Raw genomic sequence first — 13,397 nt, 5'->3', positions numbered from 1 at the left:
CATTTTGGAATTAGATGTTCAACAAGCAGGTGTCCATGTACTTTTAGCCATGTAGTGTATTTGAGAGTTATTTTGGCAAAATATGGGTACAACTGTACACCTGCAGAATAGAGGCCAGTGGATTAAATAGATATCAAAGCTACAATTGGTCTTCTACTTCTTGCAGGCATGAGCAAAATCAACCATGAGCCCATCAACACCCTGTGGTCTGAGACATATGAGAGGGTCCAACACTCTGCCATGGCTGTCAACAGCATGACACAAGTAGTGTGCTTTAACTGTGTTTAGATTAGTGAATAAATAATAGGAAAAATGTTCATGACAAGTTTCAATGGATGAATTAGTTAAAAAAAAACTGTCCAAAACATACAAAAACTTCTGTTTTAAAAGATTGAATTTGGCTATGAATGTGTAAATGTTCAAATACATACTTACTGTGGAGATTTAAAACCATTTATTTGTGTTACAAAACGTTAATAAAAGAAAAAAGTTACTGTTTCACAAAAAGTTTAATTTTTCCATCATTTATAACTGGGGTCCAAAAGTTGGCTTTTTTAGGGGGTGAAATATGTTGGCGCTTTTAAGGTTAAGTAAATAAGTATAGATGAATTAATTGTTTTTGTATCTATCTGCAGATTGAACACCTTATGTCACTGAAGACACTCTACAAACATATAGAATCCAATCAGCTGACAAAGGATTTTGAAGGAACTTTCCTCTATGACCACAACCACTGGATACAGTTTAGAAGGGCATGTACATTTGAATAAAGTTTTTTTCTGAATATTTAGGTAAATGTTCATTCTCTGGAATCCTGAGTGGAATTTCTGGTAAAAGTCTCCAGTCAGTGTGCATGATGTGTCTTGTAGACTGGATCAGGTTCCTAGCATGGTTGTGCACAACTGGCTAAGCATTGCTGGAATTTGCTTTGTAAACATGCATTCAGAGAAGGTGTCCCTCCCACCTGAAGAAGCATCTAGTCATACGTGGTCAATGTTCTGTAATTAGCAATCTCAAATTTAGATGAATATATACAGAACTGTGCAAAAGTTTTAGGCAGGTGTGAAAAAATGCTGTAAAGTAAGAATGCTTTAAAAATAGACATGTTAATAGATTATATTTATCAATAAACTAAATGCAATGTGAGTGAATAGAAGTAAAATCTAAATCAAATCCATATTTGGTGTGACCACCCTTTGCCTTCAAAACAGCATCAATTCTTCTAGGTACACTTGCACAAAGTCATGGATTTTGTAGGCATATAGTCAGATGTATGATTAAACAATTATACCAAACAGGTGCTAATGATCAATTCAATATGTAGGTTGAAACATAATAATTAACTGAAACAGAAACAGCTATAACAGTATAAGGTAGTTATACTACATCAGCAAGGTGTCTCCCAGGCAGAAATTTCAAGGCAGACAGGGGTTTTCAGATGTGCTGTCCAAGCTCAAAGAAGCACAAAGAAACGGGCAATGTTGAAGACCGTAGACGTAGTGGTCAGCCAAGGAAACTTACTGCAGCAGATGAAAGACACATCATGCTTACCTCCCTTTCTCAGTCGGAAGATGTCCAGCAGTGCCATCAGCTCAGAATTGGCAGAAAACAGTGGGACCCTGGTACACCCATCTACTGTCCAGAGAAGTCTGGTCAGAAGTGGTCTTCATGGAAGACTTGCAGCCATAAAGCCATACCTCCTATGTGGCAACAAGGCCAAGTGACTCAACTATGCATGAAAACACACAAACTGGGGTGCAGAAAAATGGCAGCAGGTGCTATGGACTGATGAGTCAAAATTTGAAATATTTGGCTGAAGCAGAAGGCAGTTTGTTTACCGAAGTGCTGGAGAGTGGTACACGAATCAGTGTCTGCAGGCAACAGTGAAGCATGGTGGAGGTTCCTTGCAAGTTTGGGGCTGCATGTCTGCAAATGGAGTTGTGGATTTGGTCAGAATTAATGGTCTCCACAATGCTGAGAAGTACAGGCAGATACTTATCCATCATGCAATACCATCAGGGAGACATCTGATTGGCCCCAAATTTATTCTGCAGCATGACAACGACCCCAAACATACAACAAAAGTCATTAAGAGCTATCTTCAGTGCAAAGAAGAACAAGGAGTCCTGGAAGTGATAGTATGGCCCCCACAGAGCCCTGATCTCAACATCATCGAGTCTGTCTGGGATTACATGAAGAGAGAGAAGCAACTGAGGCTGCCTAAATCCACAGAAGAACTGTGGTTAGTTCTCCAAGATGTTTGGGCCAACCTACCTGCCGAGTTCCTTCAAAAACTGTTTGGAGGTGTACCTAGAAAAACTGATGCTGTTTTGAAGGCAAAGGGTGGTCACACCAAATATTGATTTGATGTAGAAATTTCTTCTGTTTCTCACTTCGAATTTAGTTAATTGATACATATCATCTATTAACATGTCTATTTTTGAAGGCATTCTTACTTTACAGCATTTTTTCACACCTGCCTAATACTTTTGCACAGTACTGTATATATATACACCGATCAGCCATAACATTATGACCACTGACAGGTGAATTGAATAACACTGATAATCTTGTTATCATGGCACCTGTCAGTGGGTGGGATATATTAGGCAGCAAGTGAACATTTTGTCCTCAAAGTTGATAGAAGCAGGAAAAATGGGCAAGCGTAAGGATCTAAGCGACTTTGACAAAGGCCAAATTGTGATGGCTAAGACGACTGGGTCTGAGCATCTCCAAAACTGCAGCCCTTTTGGGGTGTTCCCAGTCTGCAGTGGTCAGTACCTCTCAAAAGTGGTCCAAGGAAGGAAAAGCGGTGAACCGGTGACAGGGTCATCGGCGGCCAAGGCACATTGATGCATGTGGGGAGCGAAGGCTGTCTCGTGTAGTCCGATCCAACAGACGAGCTACTGTAGCTCAAATTGCTGAAAAAGTTAATACTGATTCTGATAGAAAGGTGTCAGAACACACAGTGCATTGCAGTTTGTTGCGTATGGGGCTGAGTAGCCGCAGACCAGTCAGGGTGCCCATGCTGACCCCTGTCCACTGCTGAAAGCACCTACAATGGGCATGTGAGCATCAGAACTGGACCACAGAGCAATGGAAGAAGGTGGCCTGGTCTGATGAGTTCAAGGTGTTGACTTGGCCTCCAAATTCCCCAGATCTCAATCCAATCGAGCATCTGTGTTATGTGCTGGACAAACAAATCCGATCCATGGAGGCCCCACCTCACAACTTACAGGACTTAAAGGATCTGCTGCTAATGTCTTGGTGCCAGATACCACAGCACACCTTCAGAGGTCTAGTGGAGTCCATGCCTTGACGGGTCAGGGCCGTTTTGGCGGCAAAAGGGGGACCTACACAATATTAGGCAGGTGGTCATAATGTTATGGCTGATCAGTGTATATATATATATATATATACTGTATATTTATATCTATCTATAATATTTATTTATTTTTAATAAGTTGAACTGTTTTAATATGCAGTATTACAGAGAAAGTAATCACTATACCTTTTCATTGGAAGTACACTACATGTCCAAAAGTATGTGGACACCCGTTCTTATTAGTGGATATGACTATTTCAGCCACACCCATTGCTGACCGGTAAATCAAATAAACACACACAACCATGTAATCTCCATTGAGAAACATTGGCAGTAGAATGGGCCGTACTGAAGTCAGTTTGTCAAATTTCTGCCCTGATAGAGTTGCCTCGATCAACTGAAAGTGCTGTTATTGTGAAGTGGAAATGTCTAGGAACAAAATCAGCTCAGCCACCAAGTGGAAGTCCACACAAGCTCACAGAATGGGACCGCAGAGTGCTGAAGTGCATAGCATGAAAAAATCGTCTGTCCTGCGTTGCAACAATCACTACCAGGTTCGAAATTGCAATGTCAGCACAAGAAGTGTTCATCAGGAGCTTCATGAAATGGATTCCATTGCTGAGCAGCCGCACACAAGCCTAAGATCACCATGCGCAATGCCAAGCGTCGGCTGGAGTGGTGTAAAGCTCGCCCACCATTAGACTCTGGAGCAGTGCAAACACGTTCTCTGGAGTGATGAATCACCATCTGGCTGTCTGAGGGATGTAATGAGAAGGAGAACACTACCTACCCAAATGTAAAGTTTGGTGGAGGAGGAATATTGGTCTGGGGCTGTTCCACTGGGGCATAATTCCACTGAAGGGAAATCTTAACGCCACAGCATACAATGACATTCTAGATGATTTTGTGCTTCCAACTTTGTGGCAACAGTTTTGGGAAGGCCCTTTCCTGTTTCAGTGTGCACAAAGTGTGGTCCATACAGAAATGGTTTGTCGAGATTGGTGTGGAAGAACTTGACTGGCCTGCACAGAGCCCTGACCTCAACCCCAACAAACACCATTGAGATTAATTTGAACACTGAATGGATGCAAATCCCTGAAGCAATATTCCAACATTTAGGGGAAACCCTTCACAGAAGAGTGGAGGGTGTTATTGCAGCAAAGGGGGGACCAACTCCATATTAATGCCCATGATTTTGGAATCAGATGTTCAATGATCAGGTCTCCACATACTTTTGGCCATGTAGTATATTTTTAGTGTATTACAGTATTTAAAATAATGCATCATTCACCCCCAAGAAGTGGTGATATATCGATTGATAACAAACTCTGGAGTTTATTATTTTCTATTTTAAGTTAGTTATGAAATAATTTGAAATCTAAAAAGCAATACATTTGCAGAGATTTGTAATGAAATGTGTGGGATAACATAATCAAATAAGTAGTTCCATGTCAGTCAGTCAGTCAGTCAGTCACTTTTATATATATATATATATATATATATATATATATATATATATATATATATATATATAGCATATTTAAAAACAACGACTGTTGGACAAAGTGCTGTACAAAATCAACAATTATAAAATTCATAACAAAACACAAAGAACACATGAAAAACACAATAACAAAAAAAGAGTGCCACTAAACCTGCATATTTCCATAAGCTACAGAAAACAATTGAGTTTTAAGAAGAGATTTTAAACCATCAAAAGTTGAAAGAGAAAACCTTATATGGGAAGGTAAATTATTCCAGTCATGGGGCTGCAATTGAGAAGGTACGGTCACCCTTCAGTTTTAGGTGTGACCTGGGAACAGTCAGCTGCAGACTATTTGAGGACCGAAGAGGTCTAGAGGTGTGATGGTAAGAGAGGAGATCCACTATGTATTGAGGAGCCAAACCATTCAGACCCTTATAAACAAACAATACAATTTTAAATTGAATTCTGTATTTGACAGGAATCCAATGGTGAGAGGCCAACACAGGAGAGATACTATCCTTCTTTTTAGTAGAGTAATGTGTAAACTTAATATTGAAAGTTCTCTGATATTGTAGAGAGAAACCATGTCTATCATAGTTTCAGATGGTTTTAACATTATGCCTTAAGGTATGTACTGTCATTGTTCATGTAGACATGATCCTTATTGTCCCAGTTTTCTGTGTACCAGATTGCATTGTTCTACAGTGCACAGTTGTCAGGAAACAGTTGTTTGAATAGGCAAACTAACTTCATAACCAAACTACATTTATTGTGTAGTTTCTCTGATTAAGGAGCACAATTGATATTGTCATGGAATGAAACCATGCAGATTAAAATGTTTATTAAATGTGTTTAAAAATAACCTGTTTGCAGGCTTTCAGTATTGCTTCATGTCACATTGTCACTTCTTTTTTTTCTTGCAGAAAATTGACTCTTTTGCGAGTAGCTGCAGTGCAGCCATCTCCTCTCTACACAACTCAATTTCAAACCTTAACTCCAGTAATCCTCTCAACACAAAACAGGTCAGTCAACTCCTTAACCATACAGACACAGGACTGTCCTCAATTTTTTTTTCTCATAATTGTTTGTTATTGAAGGTGGCTTAGGATGGAAGTTGTATTATGGACGTTTTGAGAAAGCATAAATGTAATAATTTCTTCTTAAGATTTGGAAAACATTCATACTTCTGAATGGTTAAAGAATATAATCAAGGTTATGGAATGGCTTATTCAATGTATCAAATGCCAGTCTGATGCTAATTGAAAGTCTTTGGTGTAAGTTGAAGAAGCCTAAGCACATGAGAAGTCCTTGTAATTGTCATTAGGTGGAACAGTTTTACATTGTCTAAAATTATTAAACAATCATGCCAAAGTCTATCGCCAGTATATCTCAATAGTTTATTATTGTGAAAGGTTCCTCAACTAGCTTTCATTTTTATTTTTATTGTGTGGATATTTTTCCTCATACAGAAAAACAAGTTTGCTAAAAAACATTGGTCCTATAATTATTTCTCTGGGGGTATGACATTTTTTAACAGTTGTACATTGCATTGTGTGGGTTTGACTGTTTCAGGAAGTCGTCGAAGTAATAAATAAGCAAAAAAGGCTGATGAAATGTGTGCTGGATGACACACACTTAATTCAACTCCGACTTGAGGGAGGAACCATCCTGGCCAGAATTAAAAAAGAGGAGTACTGTGAGAATGAGAACTACAGGTAATCAGTCCCTCAGTTCATTAAAATGGCATTGATATAGCACCCATAATATGTACACATGGCAAAGCACTTCATATAAGAAAATCTAAATTCCTAACAGTAATAGGCAGCTCGAACTAGTTCACACTGCAAAATGAAACCTGAACAAGAAGTCACAGGTGCAAATTAAGATTAGGAATGTTTAAGACGAAGATGAAAAAAGGAAGCATTTTTTCTAAAGACTTGTTGGGGTCTGTAACAAGCTACCCAGCCATGTAGTTCTTTGGCTACATTCAAGAAACAGCAGGGTGAAATCCTACTAAAGCACCAACAATCAAGGGGGCCTAATAGCACCTTTACTATTTGTATTTTGAAAACAGACCAATATATAATAGCAGTTTAATCTTGCACGGTATTGTATAGTCACTTTCAATATGTGTATGAAAGGAAGAAAATTGATTTACTTTAATTACATTTTTTTGCCAGAGATGCCATTGATAGAGTTACAGTGCTGTACAATCAGGTGGATGAAGAGGTTCACAAGCTTGTCATTCTGTCCAACAAATCTCTGAAACAGCTAGAAAGTCTTCTGGATATACGTAAGTTTGAAGAAGGAAGTAACCAGGTAAGTCACTAAGAAACTGTGTGAAAGGTGTAGAACAAGAAAGTGAGCTGCAAGTTAGTTAAGGATACAAAATGAGAAGTGATTAATCAGACTCATACATTACTCAATGACAAATATTTTTTGGTTAAATTCAATAAATTTATTTTATTTTTGGTGGAATTCTGATCATCATTTGCAATTCTTTATTCTGAGAGGTATCTTGTGAATGCTTCCCACAAATATCACACGAATATTGGTATATTTCTCATGTCTGAGAAATATAACATCAACTGACACACTATGGCATGTACCAAATCAAAACTTCATAACACCCACAAATTCTAAATCCTGACATTGTTTTGTACTTGGCAGTAGAGGCTATTATTGTGATTTTCCCAGATTCAAAAACAGAGTGACTGGCATAGTAGTTATATTATCATGACAGGAGACATACCTTCAAAAGACATAGCTTTTACATCATTTTAATACTCTTACAGTGATTTATTAAACAATTTTCTGACAGCAAATTTGGAAAATTTGGCTTGGAAAAATACCACATTCTTAGCTGCTGGTGGTAATACAATAGACCTGTTTCTGGTTGTATTTGAGCTTGTTAGATGTGGTGTTTGACATTATAATTTTTTAATCAATCATAATTTATATGTGGTGCAGATGGTAATGTTTGAGCTGTTGCAATCACTTTGTGGAATTCAAATAATTATATGGTACACTTGCAAAATACCTTTCTTCTCCTAATAGGAAGTCAAAGAAAACAGAAATGACAGCCTTGGAATTTCTTCTTAACTGTACATTTTCCCAAGACTGTTATAGAGCTCCAATGTCATTCTGTGTCATTCCAATTTGGTTTTATTTGTCATGCTTTCTAGTATTACTGATGTAAAATACATTAAGATATTAGCCTAATTTTAAAGTTACAAGCTGTCATGCCTATAATTTCACAGAAAACAGCTTTGGTTCTATTTCATTACTTTTTATTTCATTCTTTAGACTTCATGTATAATGAGAAGAAAGGTAATTGTTATGTTTGTTTTATTTTAAGGTTATAAATTGTCATAAAACTTCCATTACCTTAAAAATGCTGATACAACAATGTATCCTGGCAATGGTTTAATGAATCAGAGAAATGATTTGATGATTTTTATGAATCACTTCCCTGAATTCTAATAGTTGCGTTGCCAACCATAGTTAACCATTAATTTTTATTATTCTTCTCTGAGTTAAACACAAAAACTGAGAGTGGTGTAACTTTGATGCATATAAGTAATTTGTGAAACACTCTGAATATGCATTAAACGGATTATTGTTTTAATTGTTTGTTTTATACCAACAGATAAAACTGTGGTTCTGTGTCGAGGGAGAGAAGAATCTTGTTCCACTGGATTCTATTACCTTTTCTTCAAGTATTCTAAAGCAAATGCGGACAAGCTTAACTGAATTTCTTGAAGAGTCTTTAGTATGTATTTCTGATAGACATGAAAACCACAATTAATTGAAAAACCATAATTAAACTAATGTTTTGTTTTCCTAAGTCCTAATATACAGGGGCATTTATAAAGGCCTGCAAGCCCTGTCAACCTTGTGAATTCCAAGTAAACTGCATGCACTGTTACAGAAATCTTCCTGATGGTGAAATATGTGCTTTAAAGAAATAAAAAGATGCAGATGTTTTCTGATTACATTTTTTTCCCAATGCCTCCATAGCGACAACACAAAAAAGGGATGCAACTAATCAAACAATCTAAAGGCATCAGTAACTGCTCCCTGCCAAGTGTAGTTCATCTGGAAAAAAAAATCCACGATTTTAAACAACATCTGAACAATATTCTCTGCAGAAGTGAGATACGGAAGAATGAGCTGGAGATATTGGTCAATCTGTATGAGTTTTATGATACGGTAATATTTATGTATTTATTGCTTTGCTTCTTTACTTCTGTTGCGTAATATTTATTATTAGTTTCTATTACAGCTGTAAACTACTCAAGACTGACTAGCTCCTATTGTTCCAGCCAACATATGGGAAAAACTTTTGTGTGCGATGCTTTTTTTGATGTTGGTACTGATGAGAAGCATACAAGTGTGATCATACATTCATATTTATTTATATATAAAACATGTAAACTCAGCTTCACCGTTATAAACCATGAAATATTATTGTCAACCTGATCAGTCATAGGTCTAATCTGTATGTTCAGTGAATTACTTATCTAGATTGTGGATATCAAAATATAACCACTTAATTAATGCAATGCTACAACAGTTGCTATTAGTAACCAACTCTATTCTAATTCCACAGGCTAACCAGTGGATGGAGCACTGCAATGAATACTTTAGGCAGTTGAATGCAGAAAATAGTTTTGGCAAATTCTCCCCAAGAGTGATTAAGATCTTGCAGGACTATCATCGTGAGGCTAAGAAGTTCTCACTGGAGAATTTCCGAACACTCAATGAAATGGTGATGAAGCTAAACAGTGCCAGAGAGGTGAAGCAGTGGAATATTTATTGGCAGAAATGCAAACAAACTAGACAGCATTTGGAAGAAATATTGTCCAATGCAAATGCAGATCTCAAGGTCTGTCCACTGGCAACTAAATCACAATCTGACAAATCAACAGAAGGACTTGGGAAAACTTCAATCAGACACATCAGTGACGGCTATATTTACACAGAAAAAATATCTTTAGAAACCAGAGTGAGGCCTTCTTTTGAACAGGAGGATGCCAATGTGGATGCCAATTCCTTCTGTACCAGTCACTTTCTGTTGACAGACCCCTTTTCTTCTGATGTGGAAAAACTTGGCCAGTGTCACTCTGTCTTCGATGACACAGACAGTGACTGCACTGTGGACTCGTCCTCTGCCTCCTGCCAGTCTGAACCCATATACTCCCCAACCACACGACATTGGAAACAGCCATTTAAAAAAATTATGAAGAAAACCACAAACTATGACCTCTCTGCAAGAGAGAGCAGTCATAGTGAAGTGAGTCACCATGGCTACACAGGGATGTACATCAAAGGCCTGGAAGTGGCCAATAATGTGGCTTCAGAGAAAACGTTGCAGAGATCAGACATTAAAAGTCCATTGCTAGGCCGAAGTCGCAGTTTATCCTCCCCTCCCAGAATGCACAGCAGACAGCCAGATGCAGACTTGAATAAGCAAAGCAGGTAATAGAAAGATAATAAATTAAAACTTTGACCCACCAGCCAACCACAAATAAGGAAATACATAGTAACTGATGATGATGCTACAGGCAGCAAGACTCAGGGCTCTGGACTCTGGAGCAGTTTTGTGGGTTCAGTCCCAGATAGGGGACACTGCTGTTGTACCCTTAAGCAAAGTACTGAATCTAGATTGCTCTAATAAATACCCAACTGTATAAATGGGTAAAATGTGAGTGATATATTGTAACAATTGTAAGTCACCCTGGCTAAGAAATTGTGTAATAGATGCCTTCATATCTGCCAGAGATTTCTCTTTCTACATAGAAGGAAATGTATTGGATAATATACCAAAAACAATTAATGTTTAACACAAATAATAGAATGTGTATCAGATCAACTTTGATCCACCTGCTGCAATTTACAATTATAATACTATATATAATAATAATAATGTTAGTAGTTAGTAGTACTCAATGATTCTTTGTTTTACCAAGAGCAAATATCCATTACTGTGAATGTAAAATAAATGTTTCCCAATTTACACAGCATAAGAATATGAGGTGACTATTTCATCTCAAGTTTAATATTAAGTATTGACATTTTATTAACAGACAGGATTCAGCTAGGTTATATGTTTTTAATAGTTTTGCATTTTTATTTAATCAAAATATTAAATGTGTTATTAGAGACATTAAAAAAGTATGTATTTGTGTTAAATACAATGTGGCATAAGGAATACCTGTAACAAAATTAAATACTTAATAGGGTACTTTTTAACAATTTGGTATGTGCATGAAAGTGCATTTTTCTTTCAAATATATTTCAACCAGGATTTATGATATCTTCCAACAGAAAAATACAGCACATAATGGATGAAATGATTACCACAGAAAGGGAATATGTACGGTCACTCTGTTACATTATTGAGAACTATTTTCCTGAAATGGAAAGAATGGACTTACCACAGGACTTAAGAGGAAAACGTAACATCATATTTGGGAACTTGGAAAAGCTGTATGATTTTCACAGCCAGTATTTTCTCAAGGAGTTGGAGCACTGTGTGGAATACCCACTGTCTGTCAGCAGCTGTTTCCTACGACATGTAAGCATTTAAACTACAGTATACATTTTGTACATACCCATACAGTGCATTTTTATATACAGCTTTGTTTGGATGTTTATAAACATTTATTTCGGGAAATAAATGTAACTTAACATCAATATCAATGTAATAATTTGTACCTTTAAACATAATTATTTCTTACCTGAATTAAGTATAAATGTGATCATCAACACAACCAAAGGTCGAAATACACAGAAAATAATACATTCTTTTCTCTTGATTTCAAATGAAGTGTAGTGAAGTAGTCCTGTAATTATAACATATTAAACATTTATTCAGTGATAATCATCCACACACTAATTACATAGTATTACTGAATACACTATAGTGAATAGTAACAAAATATGTATTTATAATAATAATATAATGTTTTACATTTAATTGTATGTCAAAATTGTTGTGTTATGACACTGCTGTTACTTTTCTTTGAAGGAGGAGCAGTTTGGGATGTATGCTTTGTATAGCAAGAACAAGCCTCAATCTGATACCTTGCTTGCCAGTCATGGTAATGGTTTCTTCAAGGTGAATTATCTTCCAACGTTGACCATAATTTGAACATGTTCTCGTTTAAATGTACTGTCTCACCATCTTCAGAACCTTGGTTATCTTTCCAGTTGAGAATACTACCCAAAAGGGGTGGGGCATTCTCATTACCATGGGACTCAGTGAATGCAATTGTCTAAAAAAAGCAGCATATAGGCTGTCGTTAGCATCATGCAGGCTGTCCCTCCCCCTGCTACCTGCTTCATCTACTAATGCTCTTTGATGCTCTGCCTCTTTTTACTATGATTGGGTCACAAGTTGTGTCTTACTTACATATATATTTTATATATATGCATATTACCATTATTGAACTTAGACTTAGGCATAGGCGATTTAAAATTATATTTTGAATACATCTCTGTCTGCTTCACTATTATTGTATTGCTATTATTCACTGCTGTTTTTATTGTGTATATACAGTGCCTTGCAAAAGTATTCAGACACCTGATAAATTCTCTCATATTACTGAATTATAAATTTTATATTTGATATTTTATTTTAAAATCATGAAAATCACATATTGAAGAGTGACATTGGTTATATGTAGGGTAATATTTTTAAGAATAAAAAAAAAAAAAAAGAAATATCTTGCTTGCATAAGTATTCAATCCTTGTGGTATGGAAGTTGGGTTTCGTCTGACCCGCTGCACTCTGGTTGGCACAGGTGATTTTCTGTGGTTCAGTGCTGAAACAGCCGTTGGGTTAGGTGTAGGTGGCAGTTCAGGGTACAGTGTAAAATGAGATGCATTCCAGGTCTTCCCGTCACTCATCAGGTACTCTGTCCTTTGTTCCTCTTCACCTCGACTGGTGCACTGAATTTAGGAAAGCCCTTATGGACATGCAGCAGATTCTTAATGCGTACAAGATCACCCTCCTTAAAGACAGGAACTTTGGCTCCTCTTCTCTTATCAGTGTATGTTTTCACCTGTTCTTGCATCCAATGGTACTCTCTGTCGAACCTGATCATCAGATGGCTGATTTGAAGCAGCAATCGGGGTTCTGCTTAATGTTCCATTACGCTTTGTGCACATTTTCCGCCCGTGTAAAAGTTCAAAAGGCGAGACACCTGTAGTTGCATGTGGCATAGCCCTGTAGTTTTGGAGGAATTCAGGCACTAAAGTTTTTCATTGATTTCCCTCTTGATTTGCGGTCTGTAAGCACTCCTTTATAACCTGGTTGAAGTGCTCAATTGCCCCATTCGACTGTGGATAATAAACAGAAGACCATACGTTTAATGTCCCTCTCTTGTAGAGAAGCAGCAAAGGCAGCAGATGTAAATTGTGGACCTTTGTAACTGACAAGCTGGTATGGATTCCCTTTGTGACTGAACAGACACTTGAAATTAAACAACGATATCTGTGGTAACATGAGACATGTGGTAACGGCTTGATGGCCGGTGTGCAGAGTAAATCGGCAACTTCACAAGTACATCCTCCATTTTT

At 37.1% G+C, this 13,397-nt stretch overlaps 1 protein-coding gene across 1 annotated transcript in view; it reads left to right on the top strand.

Moving 5' to 3' along the window:
* The window catches only part of plekhg4b (pleckstrin homology domain containing, family G (with RhoGef domain) member 4B), a 142,523-nt gene that overhangs the window by 92,905 nt on the left and 36,221 nt on the right, over positions 1-13,397 (top strand). The window contains exons 8-17 of the mRNA XM_066716039.1: positions 636-742; positions 1,051-1,060; positions 5,735-5,833; positions 6,384-6,526; positions 6,992-7,130; positions 8,461-8,583; positions 8,832-9,023; positions 9,424-10,292; positions 11,142-11,391; positions 11,845-11,934. Coding sequence (XP_066572136.1) covers positions 636-742; positions 1,051-1,060; positions 5,735-5,833; positions 6,384-6,526; positions 6,992-7,130; positions 8,461-8,583; positions 8,832-9,023; positions 9,424-10,292; positions 11,142-11,391; positions 11,845-11,934 — 2,022 coding nt within the window. The remainder of the gene's footprint in view (positions 1-635; positions 743-1,050; positions 1,061-5,734; positions 5,834-6,383; positions 6,527-6,991; positions 7,131-8,460; positions 8,584-8,831; positions 9,024-9,423; positions 10,293-11,141; positions 11,392-11,844; positions 11,935-13,397) is intronic.

The sequence above is a fragment of the Amia ocellicauda genome, chromosome 10, assembly GCF_036373705.1.
Source record: "Amia ocellicauda isolate fAmiCal2 chromosome 10, fAmiCal2.hap1, whole genome shotgun sequence".
Taxonomy (NCBI): Eukaryota; Metazoa; Chordata; class Actinopteri; order Amiiformes; family Amiidae; genus Amia; species Amia ocellicauda.
The sequence above is the reverse complement of the archived record's forward strand: the minus strand, read 5'-3'. Positions and strand labels throughout refer to the sequence as shown.